The sequence below is a fragment of the Gigantopelta aegis genome, chromosome 4 (genome assembly GCF_016097555.1).
Source record: "Gigantopelta aegis isolate Gae_Host chromosome 4, Gae_host_genome, whole genome shotgun sequence".
In the NCBI taxonomy this organism is placed as follows: Eukaryota; Metazoa; Mollusca; class Gastropoda; order Neomphalida; family Peltospiridae; genus Gigantopelta; species Gigantopelta aegis.
In genome coordinates this window covers 89724490-89750306 of record NC_054702.1, presented here as the reverse complement: position 1 = coordinate 89750306, position 25817 = coordinate 89724490, and the positions used below count along the sequence as shown (strand labels likewise).

The following is a 25817-nucleotide window of genomic DNA, read 5'->3' as shown; positions in this document are numbered from 1 at the left end:
ATGCATAGTTCCTCCCTTTCTATAAAAAGAACACAACCAACCACTCTCTAAGGGCTTACATTATTATGTTTGGAAGGCTGGTGCCAGAGGGGACAGCTTTCGTGGTCATGTGACATGACCATATGTGGAAAAGGGCCAAAGTTCCTTGTTCTTGGTGTGGATCTCACACAAGGCATTCCACTCTGGTCACCGAGCAATCAACACCGAGTTACTCGAGCCATCTTAAGGTAAGCATCGTATTACATTTAGTTACAAGGAAGTATATTTGCTATTTAGGAATCAAGCTATTGATAATTTTTATAAGATTGAATGCATAGTTATAGTATTTTATAAAGTTGGTTTCTCTCCCGAAAGTATATTAACGATTAGTAAGTGATCATTTTATTTCCTGTTAGTACGGTTGCCATAATGCTTAAGAAAGAAAGAACAAAGATGTCATAAGGTTCCATATCATGATGTATCATAATTATCGACATTTTCTTGCACTGTATAGTTTGGGAGCTTTTATTTGACATTAAATATGTTGGCGCCGTTTTATTAAATATGTTAGCTCAAAAGAGATAAACCGCTGCTTTAGCAATTTATATTAACTCTTGGTGAGAGGGAATCTTAAAAAGATCCAATTAATGCCTTATTGCTTTCATTTATTTATCTGTAAAACGCGACCTTCAAGATATAAGAAATAATACACCATATATATTTCACTATCCTACAGTTGTTTAAGCTGTGGGTGGCCAAACTTCTCTTCCATGCTTCTAACAATTGCATGACGTCATTTGTCATTGTAACATAATGGCAGTATTGAGATTAGTTGGTAGAGCGCATTGCCGGGCAGAACATCTACTCGATGGTTTTGTTCTCGTTCTCACCAGTGCCCAACGATACTTGGCGGTTTATGCTTTGGTTAGCCAAACTTTGCTTTCGGGTGTCTAACATCTGCGTGACGTCATTTATTATTGTAACATAATTGGTAATATTGAGCTTAGTGGGTAGAGCGCCATGTTGTGTAGGCTATTAAGTTGATGGTTTTATTTCCGTCCCAACTAGTGTACGATTCAGGGTTTTTTGTTGTTGGGTTTTTTTTTTTTTTTTTTTTTTTGGGGGGGGGGGGGGGGGTGTTATGGTGTGTGTATCCAAACTGCGCTTCCAAGCGTCTAACAATTGTGTGACATCATTTGTTATTGTAACTTAATGGCAATATTGAGCTTAGTGGGTAGAACGCCATGTCGTGTAGGCTATGATGTCCATGGTGTTATTCTCGTCTCAGCCAGTACCCAAAAATTTGTAAAATGTCGTTTATGCTATTTTGAGTCATTCTTCCCTTCCAAGCGTGTAACAAGTGTATGACGTCACTGGAATATTGAGCTTAGTGGGTAGAATGCTATGTCGTGTATGGTATTAAGTTGAGGGTTTACTCTTGTTCCAACTTCTTTATCGTTGTTTATGCTATACATCAAATGCCGTGGTATGTGCTATCCTGTCTATGGGATGGTGCACATAAAAGATCCCTCGCTGCTAATCTAAAAAGAGTATCTCATGAAGTGGGTACAGTGGGTTTCTTCTCTCAATATCTGTGTGGTCCTTAACCATATGTTCGACGCAATATAACCGTAAATAAAATGTGTTGAGTGCGTCATTAAATAAAACATTTCCTTCCTTCATTTAGCATTGCAACATAATGGCAATATTGATCTTAGTGGGTAGAGCGCCATGTCGTGTAGGATATGAAGTTGGTGGCTTTACTCTCGCCCCAACCAGTGCTCACCTGTTCTATCAGGTTTTATTTGTTATGGTGTGGATAGCCAAACTTCACTTCCAAGCGTCTAACAATTGCCTGTCGTCATTTGTCGCTGTATCATGGGAATATTGAGCTTAGTGGGTACTGCACAATGCCGTGCAGAATATGAAGTCAATAGCTGTATTCTCGTTCTAACCAGTGCCCAATAATTTGTGGGTGGCGGTTTATGTTGTGAGGAGCCAAACTTTGCTTTCGGGTATCTAACAATTGCGTGGCGTCATTTGTTATTATGATATAATAATGGTAATATTGAGATTAGTGGATAGAGCGCAATGTTGTGTAGGCTATGAAGTCTATTCTTAGATCGTTGTTTATGCTGTGGGTAGCCACAACTTGCTTCCAAGCTTCTAACAATTGCGTGACGTCATTTGTCATTGTAAAATAACAGCAATATTGAGATTAGTGGGTAGAGTGTAATGCCGGGAAGAATATGAAGTCGATGGTTTTATTCTCGTCCTAACCAGTGCCCAGCGATTAATGGCGGTTTATTCTGAGGTAAGCCAACGTTTACTTCCAAGCGTCTAACAATTGTGTGATGTCATATTTCATTATAATATAATAGCAAGATTGAGATTAGTGGGTTGAGCGCCATATCGTGTAGGATATGAATTTGATGGAGTTACTCTCATCCCAACACGTGACCAACGATTCTTATATCGTTGTTTATGCTGTGGGTAGCCAAACTTCATTTCCAAGCTTCAAACAATTGCGTGACGTCATTGTAACATAATGGCAATATTGAGATTAGTGGGTAGAGCCAATGCTGGGCAGAATATGAAGTCGATGGTTTTATTCCAATGCCTTTGATATATCATTTGTGGTGCACTGAATAAAATGAGAAATAGTCCAAGTTTCCCATTGACGGAGATCGATCTCACATCGACGGTGCATTAGACGAACAAACTACAGGATCGTGTTGCTATAATTCAATAATTTTTACAAAATATCCTTAATAAGTAGTATATCGTGTTACGTAGATAGTTGAATAATGCAGTCAGAAAATTCATGCTAGTGATAAATTACTCTCAAACTTCAGGCGAGTGATTTGTACTCCATGGGAAACCTCTTGGGTAAAGCGTGCACATATTAATAACTGACAAAAGTAAATTTTGAATATTTCACATTGAACAATAACTGAATCGGTAGGCCTATAACAAAACATATGGAAACTATATGTGGGACAGACGGATGGACTGACAGACAGACAGAAATAAAACCTATAGTCCCCTCTGGTTGGACCGGTAGGGATTAATAAGTTAATATGCTAACACACACACACCATTTTCACCCAGTAAAAAAGGTGTGAGCAGGCATGTGGGGTTTGGGATTAGTCCTTCTGTAATGTATGTACTATCCTATCTGTGGGATGGTGCATATAAAAGATCCCTTGATACTAATGGAAAAATGTAGCAGGTTTTTGACATCCAATAGCTGATGATTAATATTAATGATTAATAATCAATGTGCTCTAGTGGTGTTGTTAAACAAAACAAACTTTTTTTGTAATGTTTCAAAGCAAATTTTCTTCTTAAAAAAATTCAGGGGAGCATGACATGAATCCCCCTAGAAAGTTTGCTCCTAGTCTAGAGTCCCCCTCCCCAACACACACACACACACAATTTGGAGTACATGTACCTTGGAGACAGAGAGAGAGAGAGAGAGAGAGAGAGAGAGAGAGAGAGAGAGAGAGAGAGAGAGGGGGGTGAGTAATGAATGAGTGAGTTATTAAACACTAAACTAATAAACAAAACAAATCACTGCAGCTTTGCTACTATTAACTCACCGGATCAATCCATTTATACAATTGATACTGTGTATATACCAAATTCTAGTTAAAATATTACTCTTTAAAAGAGCTGTTTAGGTATTATAAAATATATATACACATACATACTGTAACGTGTTTGGGTATTATAAAAAAAAACCTCATTTGTACTGTTACATAATGACCGCCTGTTAATTATGCATGTATTTATAATTAGTCAAACTAAATTATAAAACATAATTCACATCATACTTAACTGGTATAACAAAAACACTGACTACATTAATAATGACTGAACAAAATTATTTCAGTAATAAATGATAAAATGAAAATAATAACCTCAACACTTCCTACAATAATAAACAAATTGTACATTTAAATATCTATCTATATAAGTTGCAAAATATGTTCATACCAAGAACACTTTAATTATAATACCATTCTCTTTAATAGATGTACTTTCAAGGGGTTGTATTTCCTTTAGCAAATGAATCAGTGAATTCAACACTGGCTCACATCCACAGTATCACATTTTATAAGAAAGCATGTTTTCAAAATTTCTGTAAGTTCTAAGTGACACCATAATCAAAACATGATAACCACTTTTACAAACAGGCATTGGGTTGTTCTTAAACACAGTCAGAATGTTTATCCCATTAACATTATAATATGTAAAATGTAAAATATGTGGATCCTTACTGAATTCACAGATTCAGTTTTTGGCATATTAAAGGTCAAGTCCAGCTTATTAAACACTCATGTTCACTAACATGATCCCATCACTGAACTGAATAGCTGCCAGGAACTGTCTTGCAGAAATTTAAGTGTTACATATACTAGGAGTGTAACAATATACTTGAATATTTGGTGCACCGAACAGCAATCTACACAGTAGATGCATTTGTATTCGTCACTAGCTGAACCGAATACACAAACATATATATGTAATGCTAACTGTACAATTTATGTTTCTAATTCACACTAAACAAAACGCAATACCGAATCGATTGTTTTGATAATGTCTGGACCGGTTTTCTAGTTGATCAAGTGCATAGACCAATCCTTTTTTTTATTTAACACATTGGACTGGCACCTTGATTTTGCTTCTGTCAGAAACAAAAAAACATGAATACATATTCGTTACCTCATATTCGTGATATATATCATATTCGCCACCATGTGTATTCGTTACACCCTAACATATATCCCTTACATAATACAATGATTTTCTGTTGGAACCTCCTGTCCATGTTATACGTTTGAGATAAGCATATATAAAATTTACTGAAGTCATCACACCCACAGCAAGCTATCTAGACAACCTGAAAAAACAATCAACAGAACATTATTGGTAATTGCCAGTCTACTGTAGTACAAACGAATGTCAAGTAACACAACAGACCACTTGATTCAAGTGAACACCTATGGCATGATCAGGTGGTCAATGCCATTCCCAAAGCTTTATCTCTTCACAGCTTTAACTTGCAGTGATTAATTAATTAATTAAATGCACTAATTATTTGTAAGTATGCCTTTAATGCAGGGTAATAAACTGCCTTTTAATACATTTTGAAAACCATTATAACGTTTTTACATTAATCAATTATAATAAATGAATATCACCATAAACATTGTAAAATTTATAGTCAAACCTGCTAATCTGGCCATCTCTTCTAAGCACCCACCTGTCTTATGAGATCACCTTACAATTCTTGTGAATTTAATATAATTTGCATACTGATCTGTAACTGTACATAATAAAGCTATAGACAAAGAAATTCGCTCAATATCTTGAGATAGGCCAGAAAACAAATTTTCATATCTCCTAAAATTTAAGGGCCATAACTCTGTTAGAAATGGATAAATGGGCATAAAAGTCAAACTCAGTTTTTAACAGTACATAATCAAGCTATACAAAAAATTTCAGCTCAATATTTCAAGGTGTTGTGAAAAAAAAAAACATCCGGAAAACTATATGTGAGACAGACAGATGGATGGACACACAGACAGAAGGATAACGATGCAACTAATAAAGTACCTGTAAGGCCAAACAAAATAGATTTCTGGTCTCTGGTCAGCGCACGCATTGATTTTGATGCTTGCGCATCAACTTTTTTTTCTTTTTTTTTCCCACGATATGACATTGATTTTTGTAGGAGTAACAGGTGGGTTGTACAGAACTCTCCATGCTACTGTTTAGGAAAATATTTAGGGTACCAAGGCCTAAACCTCAAATTTGCTATTTAAAGTTGGATGACTGACATGTGAACAGACCAACAGTTTATGGTGCCCATGGATTCATATTAAATAGTCACTCAATGCTTATAAATGTCACCGGTTGAAATCTAGGTTGGGATCTAGCTCAGTCAGTGCAGCACTTGGCTAAAACAAAGTGCTCTAGTGAAGTCAAACAAAACAGACTTCAACTTAAATGTCACCTCCTTCAAGTGAAAGTCACTTTTGGCTTTGCAAATTTGAAATTACTGCACAGTTCTTTTAACCAACCCTTGCAATTGCCCACAGCAATCAGCAATACTGTGCAGATTGCTGCTGTGTTTTTAATTCTCTGTGGCACTTTTTTGTTGTGAACTATATTTGATTCCCCCCCCCCCCCCCCCACCCACCCTCCCCCACCTTCAATGGCATGTTTTTTGCCATGGATCTTTACTTAATTGCAGGGGTTGCTTTAAACATATTTGAATCAAATTAAGAGTGTATTCTTACTTAGCAGATGCCCTGGCCAAGCTATGGTATTTTGCAAACATCTGGTATGTCATCCACATTTTCTAAACGTTTAGTTCTAGTTTTGCTGAAAAAATATAATCAAGCAAAATGAAATCAGTAAAATAAAGAAGCAAAATGAAATCGGTGAAACAATTATTATTAATTGTCACAACCTTTAGTGTGCTTGTCTTCTTTAAAAAAAATTACAAAAGAGATGAATGTGATAGATCAAAAAAAGGAAGGAATTATGTTTATTCATGACATTTAATATCACTTAAACACCAACTATATACTGTAGATCCTGAAATTAACGCATCCCTAAATTAATATGAGTGACGGTGGGCAGACTAAAATGTGACATGAAATTAATGTGAGTGGCCTGCCTTTAAAATATTACTTTCCTGGCAACACACGTCTGTGTACTTTTTGGTTAAATCCGAATTATAGGTGTCTTCAATGAGATCAACTCACTACCATGTCTGTGTACACATCTATTAACCTGTTTAGTCCCAAGTGTGTTTGGTGAGATCAACTCAAAGCATATTTTTGCAGCATTCCAGTACCTAGTGTGTACAGTCACATAAATCTGGTTAAACATTAGCATATATGTATCATTACAACTGTATCTTCCTAAGAATGTAGACCTATATCAAAGTCATAACGAAAGAACAATTCACCCAGTGGTATGCCGACTAAGTTGCAGTGAACTTGAGCAGTGAAATCAAAGAAACGGTCGACCTCAGGATTAGCGTGCTAAAACCCATTCACACGCAATGAATCGTGTCCGCTTTTTACAGGATCGCCAAAGACCCTGCAATCGTCACAGGTTTTTGGCATCTTGCTGGACTATTGGACAATTAGTGTATCTCATATACGATGAATTGTGCTCCAGTTGTTTATAAATTTATTAGAATTTTAATTTGTGTTTGTTTTAAAAGAGTGTGACACATAACTTGCTGGACTATTCGACAATTAGTCAGACTCTCCTACAATGAATTGTTTTCAAGTTTTGTTATATATTAGAATTTTAATCTTTGTTTGTTTTGTTTTAATAACGTGGGACACAAAGACAAAACAGAAATAGATGTGTGATATAATTAATGCAAATAACACAAGGTTGCATTTTTTTGCATTAATATTATGATCTCATTAATTTCAAGATCTACAGTATATGCATTATTGTGTGGTCCACAGACAGAATAGTACATACCACACACAGCCCTTGATAATTATGGAGCACTGGATGGAACCAGTCTTCTTTTTCAAATAATAATTTATGGATAATGGAAAACAAATGAGATTGATGGGGGAAAAAAGGAATATTTATTTAATGACACCTCAGCACATTTTAAACTAGGATCCTCTGGAGATGAAGACAGATGGAGAGAGAGAGAGAGAGAGAGAGAGAGAGAGAGAGAGAGAGAGAGAGAGAGAGAGAGAGTGGAGGTGGAGAGAGAGACAGGGGGGTTGACCGAGTTCATTTGCTCTTAAAACTCCAAAATTTGGAATCGACTTATGCATGGTAATGTACACACAATATGTACAGATATGATACCACAGAACAGCTAAATAAAGTTATGAAATTGTTAAAATAATATTACTTACTAAAAAGAGTAGTAGGGCAATACTCCACCAAAAAAGATCAAAGCGAAACATCCGAGAACAATCTTGCCATTGGAAATCCTGTTTGCGCCCCTGAAGCCATGTTTGTCAGCTGCTGCTTGGTTTTTCCAGTGCCACAATGTTTCATCATAGTAGAACTGTCCTTCATCAGATCTAAAATTAAACAATATATTAGGAAAATTAAACATTATATTATAAAAATTACACAAAATGTCAAAAATATTTATCAATAACTAAACAAACATATATTCTATTTAAAACTACACTTAAAAGAATAATAATTTTTGGAATGACATGAGCACAAAACATTTTGTAAAATAAAATGCAGTGTATTATTATTATACAAAAAGTAATGGAGTACATAAACAAGCCTGTCAACTAATGTATACAGGCTCTCAGATTTCATGGTAACGATTGTTTCTAGTAACTTTTCGGTAAAATTATAGAACTGAAATTTTTTTCTCATCATTATTATATGGAGTACGACTATTCAACAAAAATAATATATATATAATTATTTTTTAATGATCACAAGGCACGGAACCGAAAAAGTGTTTCCTATGAAATTTGAAATCCTATGGCCTGGTATAATAATATAAAACAGCCCATATCTACACATGTAGCCACATATAAACAAATTGTAAAATGATTAGCTTTATAAAACTATTGTTAAAGGATCTTTGAAAAATCATTACCAATATGCTTAGTACTGTGATATCTCGAATATGTTTTAAAATTTTTAACACAATTATAAATGATTCATTTTGTTATAGGTTTTCAGAATAATATATGCTTTTTTTGTTTAGTTTTATAAACTAAATGTTGGTTACAGGCACAGATTTAGGCTGTGGCCTAAACACCCAAACCCCTCTTATTTTTAGTCAAGTAATTGATTTTGCCTTTGATAAGGTGAGAAGTCTTGTTGATCAACTTCACCAAACTATATAACATTAAAGTTACAGCACTATCCCAAACCAATTAAAAAATTAGTGTTCAAACTTAAGAACTTGTCCCCTACGGCAATATTTTGAAAACACTGCCATGGGTGAAATGACCCACCAATGGACATTTTGAGCATGGCATTGATTTTTTTAAAGTGACTTTTGCAACAAAGCAACATGACTGAAAGGTTATTTCGCTGCATGTAGAAATATTTAATAAACATAAATGTTAAATACTAGTAAATAATATATATCAGGTATATACAGTTTGCCATTGTTGAGGACAATTATCAACAGCAGTAATTTTTAACTAGTAGCAGAAAAGTACTGTCAGTGACACTCCCGACCTACAGCAATTTATCTCTCAACAAAAGCAATTGCCATCAGTGCTGTCGTTAATTTCAAGCACCAAAAATATTAGATTTGTGACTGGGTTCATTCTCCAAGTCCTGTTTTCTGATACAGATGCCATAAAAATATTTACCCAGCTTCATATTCATATCCTGAACGGCTTGAAGAGCTGGAGGTGTGTGATCCCTCATGCTGTTTAGCCCACACTTCGGATGCAAGAGTTCTGTCGTAATCCATTCTCTCTGATGGCTTTATCAGAGTAGAGTATGCTTCATTTATTTTGATAAATTTGTCATGATTTTTAGGGTCCTTGTTGATATCTGGGTGTAACTGAAATTTTTAAAATTGATTTAAAAATATGATTGTAATTTATACCTTTTCGCATCACAAATTTAGAGTAGTGATTATAAATATAAGTACATGTATTTGTATCAATTTCACAATTGGTGATTTTCAATTATCTCTTTTCGCTATTGTGTTATTTTACATTTTTTTAAACAAGCTTGCACTTATGTTTTAAGTGAAGTTATCACAAAGAAAAATGAGGTAGATATTTAAGTAGCTATCCTTATATTTATATTGTAAAGAAATGATAATTCAGTTCTTCTGTAGTTGCCCTAGTATACAAACAAATTGTGTCACACTAGTAGTGGTCTCAGTGATGTTGTGGTTAGGTCATTGACTTTTGAATTGTTGGGTGAATATGAGGCAAGCGTAAGCAAATGCTTGCTTCTCACAGGGAGGCCTGGGTTCATATCCCAGTACAGGCTCCCAAATGAGTTTTAACACTTCAGTGGGAAGATTCAAAGCCACTGCATCCACTTCTCTCTCACTAATCGTGGAGCGAGATGTAGTCCAGTGATAAAGTGCTTGTCTGATGCACATCTGTCTAGTTTCAATCGCCTTTGTTGGGTCCATTAGGCTATTTCTTGTTCCAACATGGGCAGCATGACGGGTATATCAAAGGTTGTGGTATGTGCTATCTTATCTGTGGAGATGGTGCATAAAAAAGATCATTTTCTACTAATGGAAAATTTTTAATAGTGGGTTTCCTCTCTAAGACTGTATGTCAAAAATCACCAAATGGTTGATATCCAATAGATGATGATTAATAAATCAATGTGTTCTAGTGGTGGTGTTAAAAAAAAAAAATTAATAGCTTTTACTAACCACAAACAACTAAACATTAACTCCTGTCATGGACAGACAGCCTAAAAAGCTGAGGGCATTGTGCTTAAAAACATTAACTGAACATAGCACAAAAATCAAGTTAAAATGAAATGAAAGTACTGGCATATTGTACAGTACCTTCTTTGAAAGCTTAATGAAGGACTGTCTGATTTCTTTTCCTGTAGCACTCTTATCTACACCAAGAACTTCATAATGAGTACGAGAACAACATCTAAAATGTGAAAAATATATAAAAAAGTATATAAATTTACAGAATTTTTTATATATAATGAGGTGACAAAAAAGTCATAAAATGTCATTGGGGATTCAAAATTTATTGTTACTGTTAAGCTTTCATAATCGAATACATTTGTTGTTACATTTTTTAATCCAACTACACTTACACTGATTTGTCCTGTCCAAACTGTTTGACTTACTGTAAGTTGTCATTCATTTTTTTTTTAAACATATTATTATATTTACAAGATTAATCAAATGTGCAACATTAGGAAGAATTTAACTACGTATTAACTATGCATTATGTCTGAATCCAGTTTTAATTTCAAAAAGTTTAAATCAACTTACATATGATATGAAAATACACAACATGATGGAAACAATTTACCTAGTTTGTTGGAAGTACTGATGATGTTTCTCTTGTTCTTGGTCAATATGCTCAGTGAATAGACGAGAAAACGGCATAACTGCTATTAAAATGTACCTAAAATTTTGAAAAATACATACTATGACAGAATCTTCTTTTTTTTATATATAAAACATATTTATAAATTAAATTATTCAATTCATAATTACAAATATCACCAACGTGACCATGATTAATAAAAAATGACCAAATGTTTGACATCCAATAGCTGATGATTAATATATCAATGTGTTCTAGTAGTGTTGTTAAACAAAACAAACATTAACTCAACAGACCAGGTGCAGAGCTCCAATATACTGACATATTTCTCACTAACAAGCGACCTCTATCATGGACAGACAGAGCCTAGACATTTGAGTAAAAAATGAAGAGTACCACTGAAATTGTTGGTGACACCAAGTGATCAATGGGGGTGTGGTGAACTCGTATGGAAAACTTACTCGTATGGACAAAAAACTCGTATGGAAAACAAACTCGTATGTAAGAAATAACGGTGAACTCGTATGGGGATGTATGGATATGTAGATATACTTTGAATATGTGTATTTTTACATGACAATTGTTTTGTATACATGCTTCTTATTTATGTCACCATCATTAGCGTGTCAACCGCAGTTTGTGCGTCAACGGCAGACACCTATTTTCGTGTTACCCGTGGTCACCTATTTTCGTTCCGTGCATAGGCGTGTGGGCACATATTCCCCCGACTGACATGTGACGTCAAGAGTATCCACCCCGTATGGTTTCGTGTATTTTCATGTAATTCCAAATCAATAGAAAACAAGTATGTTCAATCATGTTTAATTTATTCTGTAACAAGCATCCAATGAATAATAAATAATAAGAAGCAATGATAAACACACTACGCATGACAGACATATTTTAGTGATTTCCCTAGAAATTAGGCAAGGCATGGTACACCAAACACTTTTGGGGCACTTGCTCATTAAAAATACACAAAAATTAATTGAAATAAACATTAATGTAATTTATGTGCTTGCTTTAATAAATGAATGGCAAAATATATAAAAGGCATATTTTAGTAATTAATATTGTACTAGACTATTGATGCATGGTGCACATCACTGGCATACGGGTCCGTTCATCTTTGCGACTTCACGCAGAAGCTGGCTTGGGGACAGATCGCCTTCCGTATAATTGTCCCATAGCTCGAAGTACTTCTTCGCTTTCTTCTTCTGTGCTGGCGTTTGCCGCCGATCCAACTGCCCGTCTGTTAGTAGTCTCGACTGCATGGGCAGCAGGTCGGCCTCCGCCTTCAAGAAACGTATTAAGGTGTATAGCGGCTCGAAACCCCTTCCATGTTGCCACCTCAAAGTCGGTCGTCATCCGTTCCAATGAGAGGTCTTCTTCAAGAAGGTTCTGGACAGCCTCGAACACCTGAAGAACAACAGTTAAACATATGTTACAGAAATAAAACTTTAAAAAATAGTACATTTGGTAAGCTGTGGTGGTACATGTGTATTATAATACTGATAATACTGTTTTCGATCATAATCACTTATATATATATATAAAACATTTAGGTGTAAACATGTGTTCTCATATAATACTTCATATTGAAATTTAAAAAAAAAAAAACATTACCGCGATGTAGTCATCTGTCTGACAGCTGGACATCAGCGTGAACAATAGTGGCACCTGCTTCATCTTCCCCCCCCCGACGTCAAGAAGGCGTGAATCGACAGCAGCTGTGTGAACGGCTTCGAGACTACCCGGAACGTAGAGTCCACAAACCAGGTCTTGGCGGTGGTCAGCGTCCTCAGTTGCTCCTGTGTGGCAAACACCAGATGTCGACTGCCACGTCCTGTCTTGATGTCTTCTCGAAAGAAGTCTTCTGGAATGGCTCTAGGCTCTAACTGAAGAATTACGAAAACGCATGTAATATACATAAGATAAAGATAATATATGTAAGATAAGGCGAATCTAGTAACAAAGTGTTGCTATTAGTCAACATTACATTTTACCTCAAACGTAAGGTCCTTTGGCTTCTTGGGACGCAACTTCTGTCGATGGTGATTCACAGTCCGTGCGGCGGTCAGTAGTGGGACAAGGGTTGGGCAGAGTTCGTCGGGCTTGGATTCCTCCATGTAGATTTGCTCCGCCATGGAATGTGACGACCGGTAGAAGTCTCCTTCGCGGGAAACTTCTCTTAACTGAAAATAAAGAGGAATGTGTTAATATTTTAAAGATTTCCTTCACAGCGAGGATATTTAGTAGACAACAAAACAAGCTCAAAATAAAAATGTAAACTAAAATATCTTCATCTTGTGAAACTTTTAGAAAGAAATAATCTGTATACCCTCATTGCGATGTTCTTCTTTGTGAACAGTCCGACGGTCAGCTGGTGGTTGTGCTGGTGTCTTCCAATCTGAAAAGTATCATTCCTCTGGGCTACTGTAGCTCGGCATCTGTTGTTTGATGATCGAACCGAACACCACCAGTAGACCAGAGCGGGAGCCTTCCTGCCATCCTGTGTAAACAAAACAAACATTAATACCCATTGCTAATAATAAAAAAACACCAGTAGTACGCTCAAATGATTTTCATAACAATCGTCTATAACGAGCAAGATGTCGAGTATAATCTAATATAATATTTCTTAAATTTACCTGAATGGTGTATGTATATCCCCGACTGTCCACAAGAAGCGGTTTGCCTCTCTGTGTCCCCTTCTCTATAATCCTGAACGCCATCTCCTGAGGTCCTAGTGGCACCTCCATTGGTGACGGATCCTGGATGGAACTGCAATATATATATATAATAATATAATAATAATAAACATAACAAATAACGTTCATGTCATGAGTGAGAAAACTCAGTCTTTCACTGTTGGTATATCATAAATGTTTTTTAACAATAACAGTACTAACTTCTCGTGGACATCCTCGGGCATCTCAATGCTGCCGGCTGTCAAGTTGAATGATGACTCGTTGCCCGTGGAATCTGCATGTCGGTGGCGAGGCGACATGGGCGATGGTGGTGAGTCTGGGACCACCGGCTCTGGGGAAGCGACTGCACGGCGACGGATCAGACATGGTGACATGGCAGGAACATCCAGGGGCGATGGTGGCGAGTCTGGGACAACCGGCTCTGGGGAAGCGACTGCACGGCGGCAGATCAGACGTGGTGGCGATGGTGGTGACGCTGGCACATCAGTGGGAGACGTCTGTGAATCCACAAACGCACTACAAAAGAACGTGAATTCGATCTCATCTCGCATCAACTTTCTGTAGGTCTTCAAGTCTATTCCTACAAAATAAGTAATACACATAATTAACAAGAAAGGTTGTTGTAAAAATGCCGAATAAACATATGTAGGGAATAAAAATTATAATAATATATAAATAATTATATAGCGTTATATAGCGTTGTTTAATTTTCAAGTTATACAAATAATTATTTAATTTTCAAGTTTTAGGAGTAGGTTTTTTAGCATTCTTCGTGCAATTAAAAAATTATTTATTGAAAAAAAGATAGAATAATTAAAAAATTAATAAAGTATTACCTGTGTCACATGTCCTATGTGTCCATTGTTGGCAAGAGTCGCATTCCACGGCGTGATGTCATCTTGTTACTGGTCGGTGACAAACCACACAAGGTGAGTCTGCCATGGTTCCGAGTGAAGTTAACTGGGTGGATTTTGGAGCGACGTTTTAAGCATTGAATTGTTATGTTAAATTACTCTGATCCGCCGCTGAGGCATAGGTGTCAATTTAACAAGTAAACAGATTAGTTTAGGGAGAAGTGATACAGGGGCATCATCCTGATATCAAAAGAATATAACAGCGATGTGTAATCCATTGTTAATTGATGAACGAAAAAGGTATCGGCAGCTGAAAAGCATTAACCAAACCCCTACACGAAATAGGCCATTCAATTAGAAAACAATAGGTAAATAAAACAGAACAGAAAAGAACCGAACTTTATTACAAGATGGTTTACAGGAGGATAATAATAATATAAATACATTGCTTTAGGTAAATAAAACAGAACAGAAAAGAACCGAACTTTATTACAAGATGGTTTACAGAAGGATAATAATAATATAAATACATTGCTTGGTACATATATGAATATAAATACAAATACAGTACATGATATTATTATTACATTATAAACATATGTGTATATTAACAATATACATACATGATAATACATTATAGATATGAGTATAGAAATATAAATACATTTCGTGATGTAACAGAGTAAGAGACATATTGAAAAATATAATTTAATATATATATAGATATAAATATTTAGTACAAATATAATTAGAGTTTCTTAGCCTAAAACATTGTGCGAGATTAACTACCACGTGACTTACCCAACCAATCAAATCATGCATGTCATTAGACTTATTTCCTGCGACAGAAACCGTAAACAATGCATGCATGCATGTTTTGCGTTTCTCACTAGCCTGAACTTAAAAACCACTAGCCACATACGTCAGGCTAGAGGGTTTGTCGACCTCTGCATAAAAATTACACACAAGTATTGGATATATGCATTTTCCCTATAAGTCTTCCATATGAGTTCACGTGTGGATTTCCATACGAGTTCACTGCATTTCCCCCCATACAAGTAAGTTTTCCATACGAGTTCACTGCAAGCCGATCAACGACACATTGCTTGGTAATAATTTTAACAGATCTGGCAGTTACATTTCACATCTGTTCAAGTTAATTTGTCAACCAGGTACTTGAGATGTATAAATTATACGTATGACAGTCGATCCACTCATTGTAAGTAAACTAAACGTGAAATGTGACCACACAAACTTAACTTTATAACGAGTTATCTGCCCTTGGTTTGTTTTGTTTTACTTTTTATTTTTTTAGTAAACTCATTTGAAGCTGAAATACTGTATGTATTTAAACTTTATGTTACCTTTTATCTGACCATCGAAATTACATTATGTGGCAACTAAATCCACACTGACTAACAATATGACATCAAAAATATAAATATATCGTTGTCACTTGTCCTGTCCTAGCAGTCGACTTTCGTTTTTCAGTGGCTAGAATCCCCTTTTGTTACGCTTTAGACAACTATCTTTTTACAGTAGCCAACAAGTAACAACAATGCACCAGTCGTTTTAAGACTCATTTGTGGCGTTTGTTGTGTTTTTCATCTTCTAAAAGATTTATAAAGTAAGAATGGCTCCATTATTTTCAGATTTTTTTAAAACTTTAATAATATAAAACTTTATTTAATAAATAACCTTAAACTTAGCATACTATATTTTACCAAAACGTAAAATACGTTATATATTAATAGCGCGTTGGGCGCAATTTGAAGGCGAAGTTCAAGTTGTCACAAAACGAGGAAATAATGTAATTTCTCAGTTAACCTGAAGAGAAGAAAGATCCACAATTTGTAATTGTAATCAATGTGAATTTAAGACGCTGCAAGCTCTGTACACAGAAGCTCAAGTAGACCACGGATAGAGATGCCCATTCGTCATTTAAAGTTAAAAGTTTGGTTTGTTTAACGACACCTCTGGAGCACATGATTGATTAATTAATCATCGGCTATTGGATATCAGTTATTTATTCTTCGTTTACAACATATTAAATTCATAATGATTTAATCATAATGAATGATCACTGCCCTCCCCATCCTTAATTCAAAATCATGGTTACATTTAGTTCATCAAGATAAACGTCTCCGGCATGATATTTATTATTGTGATGTTTATTGCTGTGCTGCAGGTCCAATAAATGTCAAAATGTTAAAAAACGGACCGTAGATGTTTACCTTGGTGAACTAGGTTACATTGTATTGCTAAAGTCTGAACCACATTGTTAAAGGAATGCTCATGCAAGGCTTTTGGACTGGTATGCATATTTAATGTTATATAATGCACATTATTGCTTAAAATTAAGAAGTATAACGTTGTTTTAAATTAATAAAATGGTTAAACGTGATGGCTTTTATATATAACTGTACCGTCCCAGTGGCAAGCCGGTGGTTATGTAATACTTAACCTGTCTTGTCAGGAATTAGTCTTAGAACTGAAGTTCTAAACAAACGTACCTGATTTTTGCAGATGCATCGTAATTTTCTGTAATAATATCCATTCCAGTAAGCCAGCAATAAGTATATATTATTTTTCAATACAAAATAAACCACCATTGTCAGTGTCAAAATAACTATTATGTTTTGTCCATATATTATCCCACATACTGAAATGATAATTAATCAGAGTGTTTTCTTAGTTAATTGGTCTTTTTTTTTTTTTTTTTTTTTTTCCGTACCGGCCTCGGTGGCGTCGTGGCAGGCCATCGGTCTACAGGCTGGTAGGTACTGGGTTCGGATCCCAGTCGAGGCATGGGATTTTTAATCGAGATACCGACTCCAAACCCTGAGTGAGTGCTCCGCAAGGCTCAATGGGTAGGTGTAAACCACTTGCACCGACCAGTGATCCATAACTGGTTCAACAAAGGCCATGGTTTGTGCTATCCTGCCTGTGGGAAGCGCAAATAAAAGATCCCTTGCTGCCTGTCGTAAAAAGAGTAGCCTATGTGGCGACAGCGGGTTTCCTCTAAAAACAGTGTCAGAATGACCATATGTTTGACGTCCAATAGCCGATGATAAGATAAAAAATCAATGTGCTCTAGCGGCGTCGTTAAATAAAACAAACTTTACTTTTCTTTCCGTGGTCTGTACCTGTGATTCCTGATTGGCAGGTGTATATTTGGAACATCAGCAGTCACGGTGTATCAGAGCTATCAAGTTGGAACTTTAGCAAGGAGTGAGATATTGTCTGACATTGTGAATCCGAATAAACCGGCGCGGGAAATAAGCGTGCTGACAATTGGTCACGGTTCGAGAATCTGACTAATAAACAACGTGGACGCCTATTATATGATTTTAATGCCTTATGATGCTTAGCCGGACCGGCCGGCAGTCGCAGTCTTGTTTGTCGGTTGTCAAGATCGAATGAACAACAAAAAATATATATGTATACATTTTTTATTATAATGTTTAAAATGCATGAGAAAATCATGTACTGGCATAAGAGCGTGACACGACGTTCATTTGTGTGAGTCTCATGCCGAATGTGTGAGAGTTGATAGCACTGGTGTCTAGACACAAGAAAATATGTGCCTGTTTTAAGATTATAGGGTATTGTGGGATAACCGGCCACCCCTAAAATGGTATGACCGGCCTCGGTGGTGTCGTGGTACCGTAGGCCATCGGTCTAAAGGCTGGTAGGTACTGGGTTCAGATCCCAGTCGAGGCAAGGGATTTTAAATCCAGATACCGACTCCAAACCCTGAGTGAGTGCTCCGCAAGGCTCAATGGGTAGGTGTAAACCACTTGCACTGACCAGTGATCCATAACTGGTTCAACAAAGACCATGGTTTGTGTTATCCTGCCTGTGGGAAGTGCAAATAAAAGATCCCTTGCTGCTAATCGGAAGAGTAGCCCATGTAGTGGCGACAGCGGGTTTCCTCTCAAAATCTGTGTGGTCCTTAACCATATGTCTGACGCCATATAACCGTAAATAAAATGTGTTGAGTGTGTCGTTAAATAAAACATTTCTTTCTTTCTTTCTAAAATGGTAATGGACATTATCAGCCGTCATGCTTTATTACTGTAAATAGTTCTGTATTACCCTTTTTAAGTAGACTTTCCCATCTAAATTCACAAAACTGACCAGTTACGTAGTCAAAAAAAAGGAGAAAATTATCACTTGGGTATGATTGTGAGTGGTCATATATTTGCTCTCCAACGTACCCTACCAATAGGCCTAATAATATGCATTTTTTCTTTGGATTTTTAAAGAGAGAACTATAACCGCATTTAGTTCTATTAATGCAAATTGAAATATATTTAGTTAAATAGTTTATTATATTATCAAGTCATTTATGTTGTTTTACAAGTCAGGTTGATGAAAGTGAAGCGCCTTGTCGTAAATGACTGCGTTTGTTTACACTGTGCATACAGGAATTGGTCGGAGCTGATGTCACTTCGCCCCAAGCTAGAATTCTGGACGCAACAAAAACAAAAGAAAAATCATGTTTTTTCATTAACTCTAAAATTTTGCATTTTTCATTTCATGTGTTAGTGGTCCGGGTATGCATCTTTCCAACACATAAGGCTCGTGTTTGAGTTTATTATCCCTTTAACAACTATAATAGATTATTTGCCTACCTTTAATTGATAGATTTTAGTCACATTCAGACAGAAATTGTGAAAAAAACATACCGACGACACAAATTCCACATAGTAGATGATAAAAATGTCAACAATCTCGACTTTGCTAAGACCTAGGATAAAAAGCATACAGTTGTTAGCTATCTGCCATTTTACTTTTTTTATGGAATACTCTTCAAGAGGGGTCATCTAATATGTGTGGAATCTGTGTCATTATAATGGCGTTTTTTCAAGACTTCTGCTGTCTGTACAAAATGTGGGTAAAATCTAATGGTAATTAAAGGTAGGAGAATAATTTATCGTACATAGTTGTTAACATTGTGGTTCAGTCTTTAGTTCTCAAAACCCCTCCTAATTCAAAAACAGAACTATAGATTTTATTTGGGGCAATTTAAAAAAAACCCTGCATATTTCAACCATTAACCTGACAAGATATTTGTTTATAGAGGACATTTTGAACGCATAGTAAAATATACATTTTAAAAAACGTAACAATTATTTTTGGCACAGTACAATGTATCATTATACTTTTCAAAATCTTGATTAACAATATTGCTAGTCAACTGAAAATTGATTAGCAACTACTGTTTAATGTTTTTAATTATGTAGCAATCTCTGAAACATGCTTAGCGAATTGTGATACAATACTGAACAAAATGTTTCCTTGAAAGTTTACATTGCATTCTAGATACCATCAGGGGTGAGATGTAGCCCAGTGGTAAAGTACTTGCTTGATGCGCAGTCGGTCTGTGATCGATCCCCGTAAGTGAACCTATTGGGCTATTTCTCGTTCCAGTCAGTGCACCACAACTGGTTTATCAAAGGCTGTGGTATGTGCTATCCTGTCTGTGGGATGGTGCATATAAAAGATCCCTTGCTACTAATGGAAAAATGGTAGGTAGTTTCATCTCTAAGACTATATGTCAAAATTACCATATGTTTGACATCCAATAGCCGATGATTAATAATCAATGTGCTCTAGTGGTGTTGTTATACAAAACAAACTAGATACCATCTTGTTAAAACCAGCTCAATGCATACCTAAATATAAGTATTAAATAAGATTTGTGATTGAAAAACAGGACTTCTAAACCAGATTATGTATTTCAGTCAATTCTGTTAAGCACAAGATTGGTCTGATTAATTTTGTTAAAAGTCATATAATGGTAATTGATCAGTTTGGCTCTATTGATGCGATGATTGATTATAGACATCTATAATCAAATGTTAACTGTAATTGTTCCTCCAGTTTAGATGATGGAATTATGTAAAAATGTTGTGGCAGGTGTTTGTTTTAAAAAATAACAAGAACAACTAGTAATTATATAGTGACCGTTTTATACATTTCATTACTAAATTGAACAATGCAAACATTAATATTATTAAATTAATAGCCTGACAACTGACATGCAGCAGCCATTTTCTGTTAGTAGTACAGTTTTCGATTTAATGAGGATAGTTCATAGAAATAAACATTGAGGCCTGTTAATAGTGTTGTTTAATTATTATTGTGATGTCTTCAATTCATGACAATTGTTAGAGGTGCTTTTAAAAGTTTTATTTGTAAGCCCCAGAAATTGGGTGTTTTTACCGCAGTATAAATTTTGAACTTGTAATACATATTCATGATCGTGATTAGTGCACACACATTATATTTTCAAATAAAAACTACCATTTTAGAAAAAGAAACAAGATTCACTTGTTCAGAACGAATCTTGAGACTGATGTATCATTTTGTTGAGTTAGACAAAATGTACATGAAATCATCTAGAGTACTTTATTAATTCTAATACACGTAATTGGTCTTCGCAATCGCCATCAGGCTATTTCTCATTCCAGCCAGTGCACCACGACTGGCATATCAAAGGCTATGGTATGTACTACCCTGTCTGTGGGATGGTGCATATAAAATATCCCTTGCTGCTAATCGAAAAGAGTAGCCCATGAAGTGGCGACAGCAGGTTTCCTCTCAATATCTGTGTGGACCGTACCCATATGTCTGACACCATATAACCGTAAATAAAATGTGTTGAGTGCATCGTTCTTTCTTTTGCAATATATTGTGGTACATGTTTGTATCACAATTCAGGTTCCCATATTGCAGTACCAAAATTTTGGCAATACCCATCACATAATATGGAGCTGCAATACACATGTTATAATGATTGTATTTTAAAAAAAAATGGTGTTATTGTTTAAATGTATATATTTTTAATTTCATTACAGGTTACAACTTACAATACAGAAAAACAATGGATGGTGCTGTTTGAAAATTTGCATTCTTGGCAGGGTGTATATACATTTACATCTGAAAATGTTTGAATAGAATATTATGAATTGACTATCATGGAACTTTATAAAATTATTAAAGGTATTAAATAACAATGCTTAGCAGTAATGAAGAAAGTGTGGCACATGGTAACATATGTGTTGCCAATATTAAAGAAGAGCCAGTTGACAACATTGACTGGATTATTGAAGAAAATATTCATTCTGATGAGGAGGATGACAGTTCTTCCCATGTGAATGACAAACAAGAAATAGTCGTGAAGAAGGAACTGGATGAAACAGTAGTTACCCAGTTACCAGACAGTCCTCCATGTAAATTGAAACGTAAATGTGTATCAAAACAGAATGAAAACCTATCCAAAGTACTTCGTTTTAATTCTCATGTTTCATCTTTTAAAGAGAATGCTCTGTCAAAACAATGCAGTGAAGAAACAGCATCTGACAGAGTTACTCAGAACAGTATTAAAATAGAGCAGAATGTTTCAAAGGATGTTTTGGAAGGTAATAACTGTGGCATAAAAATCAAAGAGGAGCCCAGTGAGGTAAATGACAGCACTTGTCATAATAGTGATGGTTTTCATTTACAGAGTTATCCCGAGCACGATTTATTCAACTTTGTTGGTGGAAATGCATCTTTACGTGTACCCATAAGAACATCAAACAGTAGTGAATTGCTGACAAATGACAGAAAGAATTCAAATTCAACATTAAGGAATATGCTGATGAGTGTTCCAATTGTGGAAATTAATTCTTCTACATCAATAGAATATCAGGCTAATAATTCAAAGCCACAAAGAACGTTTAGCAATAAGGCATGGTTGCCACGGTTAACAGAATTAATCAAGTCTAAACCAAAGATTTCTTATAATAGTGAAGATGTTGAAGGTTGTTCACAAGTATCGAGCAACGTTCCTGTAGGGATGAACACAAAATATGATCAGTTGTTAAACGATCTTGTTTGCAGACCCACCTCCAAGAGGTCGGGAATTGACGACAACCAGGAAACTAATCCAAAATTGCTGACAACACAGACTTTGTCTTCACTGCTGGCCAACAAGACAGATCATTTGAAACCAACTATGAATGAACCTCTTTACGACCAGCATTTTGACTGTGAGGAGTGTGACAAGAGTTTTGGGACATTTCCCTCGCTTGTCGCTCACAAGAAGTATCACAGAATGAGACAGAAGCTAGTTTGTACAACTTGTCAGAAAGAGTTCACTGTTAGGCGTGAGTATGAACGACATCAGAAAAAGCACAGCGAACCTGTGGAACTTGTATGTCCTGTGTGTGATAAGAGTTTTAGTGTTGTCGGAGCACTCAAGAGACATATGTTGATTCATGGACAACAACCAACCAGAGAAGATAAGTTTTATGCAGATGACTTATATGGTGAAGGCCTCGAAAAGTGTATTATTTGTGAAGAGAAATTTTCTAAATATTACATCAAACATCACATGAAAATTCATTCCACTGATCGGCCATACATGTGTAAAAGATGTGGAAAGACATTCGCCCACAAGCAGAGTCTGGTGGCCCATAAGCTTAAACACAAACGGGAAATGATGGTGTGGAATTGCGAGATTTGTGATCGGATATTTGACTATGAGTACCTATTGAAGCGTCACATGAAACTTCACACAAAGTATAAATGTGACAAGTGTGACAAAACACTGAGAAACAGAGCCAGCTATTTATCACACTGGCGCACACATAACAATTCTTCTTATTGTTGTGTTGTCTGTAAACGGACATATTCAAGGTACAGTGCATATTTTAGTCACTACCAAAGTCATAACAATGTAGACCATTTGCCCTTGCCAGAGAATACTGGAAATATAACTAGTGAATCATCTTCTCAAACAGATCCAGGAAATGATGACAATTTGACTGCTGTTGACAAATCTGAGGATGAAATGGTAGACAATCAAGAATTGACTGCTGAGAACAGTGTGGAGAATGATCCTCTGACTGAGGTCACGGATGATAAATCTCATGAATCACTGGGCACAAGTCAGCCTGACGTAGACAGCAGAAGGAATGATTTTATTCCCATTCCCAACTGCAACTCCAAAAAGTATCAGACGCCCCACACATGCCACATCTGTGGGTGGGATGCTACAAGTCCATGTGCTCTGAAACGACACATGCGGGTTCATGAACCAAAAGCTATAAAAGGGGACAACGTTACAGTCGAAATTACAAATATGTATAAAGAAGGTGTCATCCAATGTCCTGTTTGTGACGAGAGATTTTCTAAATATTACATCAAGAATCACATGAAAATTCATTCCAATGATCGACCATATTGTTGTGACATTTGTGACAAATCATTTGTCTACAAATCAAGTCTTGCATCCCATGTTGTAAAGCACCAAACAGAAACTGTTGTATTGTATTGTGAACTATGTGATCGCACTTTTGATCATCAGCACAGTTTAAACCGTCATATGAAAACTCATGATTCACATATCTTTGACAGTATGAAATCAAAGGATTCATTAAGTAGTCGAGGAAATAGTGTCTCATCATCGGGCACCTGTCTTCCACAGCCAACTATTGAGATTGATAACGTAGAGGAGGAAACCACAAGTAAAGATATTTTTAATATTGTGTTTGAAATTTCAAAACGAAAAGATGGTTCCACAGTCATTACTAAATTAAAACATGATGAAGTCCTAGATGGTCGTGATGAAGATAATCAATCTGTTAACAGTGATGATCAAAAGTGTAATTCAGTTGCCAGTACAGAGGTAGATCAAACGTTTAAAGATCATGTACAGTGTGGTGTTGAAAGTAAAGACAACGTTTTCAAAGATCCTGAACCTACTGATGATCATGAGACATCACCCAGTGAGCAGCATTGTTGCGAAGACAGAAATTCTGATAGTGATTTGGATTTGAAAGTGCAGTTTGCTACAGACTAATAACTGGATTTGGTTTTCAGTATAAGCTATAATTAAACTGACAGCACTTTTTATTATTATTATTTTTTTATTTTTTTTTATCCCATCCCCCCCCCCCCCCCCCCCCCCCTTTTTTTTTCTCCTTTGAATTCCATCTAATTTCTTCCCAATCCTAAAGCTCCTTCCAACTTATTTTGCTGTCCCACCTCCGCACTCCAAACCTTGAAGCTGACACCACTTTAGTCTTGTACTGATGTGACATTTCTACTTTTGAAATGTTTTTGTTTTTTTAAACCGGCCTCGGTGGCATCGTGGCAGGCCATCGGTCTACAGGCTGGTAGGTACTGGGTTCGGATCCTAGTCGAGGCATGGGATTTTTAATCCAGATACCGACTCCAAACCCTGAGTGAGTGCTCCGCAAGGCTCAATGGGTAGGTGTAAACCACTTGCACCGACCGACCAGTGATCCATAACTGGTTCAACAAAGGCCATGGTTTGTGCTATCCTGTCTGTGGGAAGCGCAAATAAAAGATCCCTTGCTGCCAATCGGAAGAGTAGCCCATGTAGTGGCGACAGCGGGTTTTCTCTCAAAATCTGTGTGGTCCTTAACCATATGTCTGACGCTATATAACCGTAAATAAAATGTGTTGAGTGCGTCGTTAAATAAAACACTTCTTTCTTTCTTTCTTTCTTTCTTTTTTGTTTTTTTTTAATTGTTTAAATTGTTATTATTATTACTATTATTATTATTTGTTTTAATTAATAAGTTTGTGTTTAGAATCCAGACTGAGTATGGTTTAAAATAGTATCTTTAATTTTACTATTGTTAACAGTAATATTTTCAGTCATGTCACAGAGAAGCATGTAATACAGAGAGGCATGTAACGTAAATTATTATGCACATGGATACTGGACAACAAAAGAAATGTGAATATTTATTTAGTTTTGTATTTAAACTTTTTCAGTTTGGATCCCTTTAGTTTTTGTGTCGATTAAAGTTATTGATGTCTGGTGAGCATTTTAGGCCCATTTTGACAATCTATTTACTAATTAATTTTATCATGAAAATTTTCATTTCTTTTATTAAAAAATATTTGCAATTCTTTTGTTATTCAGTATATGTTTTGCCTTTTCCATACTCTTGATGCTATTTTCAATTATTTGTATAATCAGGTTTTTGCCCACAGTGGCCAGCACTAGTCAAACCCCAAACCCATCTGTCACTTTATAAAAGTTTTAAAAAGCACTGTTGCTGGCAAGTACCACTTACAATTTATAAAAGTTTTAACAAGCACTGTTGCTGGCAAGTACCACTTACAATTTATAAATTATGTGCTGCTTCCTAATAAAGTTATGAATATATACACCTCACCAGCATGTTGTTTTCCACCACTCGGGCAAA

The 25817-nt window shown here is 35.9% G+C and overlaps 3 protein-coding genes across 4 annotated transcripts in view; 1 reads left to right on the top strand and 2 right to left on the bottom strand.

The window, feature by feature from the left end:
* The first annotated feature begins 1972 nt into the window (after positions 1-1972).
* Positions 1973-25817, top strand: part of LOC121371366 (zinc finger protein 235-like) — a 61555-nt gene continuing 37710 nt past the window's right edge. Inside the window, exons 1-2 of one of the 2 annotated variants that reach the window (XM_041497198.1) lie at positions 1973-2293; positions 21447-24788. In XM_041497198.1, the coding sequence (XP_041353132.1) occupies positions 21605-24436 (2832 nt within the window). In that variant the 5' untranslated portion in view covers positions 1973-2293; positions 21447-21604 and the 3' untranslated portion in view covers positions 24437-24788. Of the gene's footprint in view, positions 2294-21446; positions 24789-25817 lie in introns of those variants that run through there. The other variant, XM_041497201.1, reaches the window with a different exon arrangement.
* On the bottom strand, positions 3563-16077 carry LOC121371371 (dnaJ-like protein 60). Its single transcript, XM_041497204.1, has 7 exons — positions 15945-16077; positions 10998-11093; positions 10511-10604; positions 9336-9532; positions 7893-8063; positions 6288-6372; positions 3563-4885 (listed from the first exon to the last, which is right to left on the bottom strand). The coding sequence occupies exons 2-6, from the start codon at positions 11072-11074 to the stop codon at positions 6309-6311; spliced, it is 603 nt and encodes a 200-aa protein (XP_041353138.1). The 5' UTR covers positions 11075-11093; positions 15945-16077; the 3' UTR covers positions 3563-4885; positions 6288-6308.
* On the bottom strand, positions 11153-15933 carry LOC121371368. Its single transcript, XM_041497202.1, has 6 exons — positions 13928-15933; positions 13667-13799; positions 13357-13527; positions 13022-13210; positions 12642-12913; positions 11153-12434 (listed from the first exon to the last, which is right to left on the bottom strand). Exons 1-5 carry the CDS (start codon positions 14326-14328, stop codon positions 12701-12703), a joined length of 1107 nt encoding a protein of 368 aa, XP_041353136.1. The 5' UTR covers positions 14329-15933; the 3' UTR covers positions 11153-12434; positions 12642-12700.

Excerpts from the sequence above, each read along its gene's own strand:
- LOC121371371 (XM_041497204.1), bottom strand. The coding sequence starts at position 11,074 with ATGCCGTTTTCTCGTCTATTCACTGAGCATATTGACCAAGAACAAGAG. Across the intron at positions 9,533-10,510 it reads TCATTAAGCTTTCAAAGAAG|TTACACCCAGATATCAACAA; the intron begins GTACTGTACAAT and ends TAAAAATTTCAG. Across the intron at positions 8,064-9,335 it reads GGATATGAATATGAAGCTGG|ATCTGATGAAGGACAGTTCT; the intron begins GTAAATATTTTT and ends GTTTAATTTTAG.
- LOC121371368 (XM_041497202.1), bottom strand. The coding sequence starts at position 14,328 with ATGTGTATTACTTATTTTGTAGGAATAGACTTGAAGACCTACAGAAAG. Across the intron at positions 13,211-13,356 it reads AGAAGAACATCGCAATGAGG|TTAAGAGAAGTTTCCCGCGA; the intron begins GTATACAGATTA and ends CTTTATTTTCAG. Across the intron at positions 12,914-13,021 it reads CAAAGGACCTTACGTTTGAG|TTAGAGCCTAGAGCCATTCC; the intron begins GTAAAATGTAAT and ends GTAATTCTTCAG.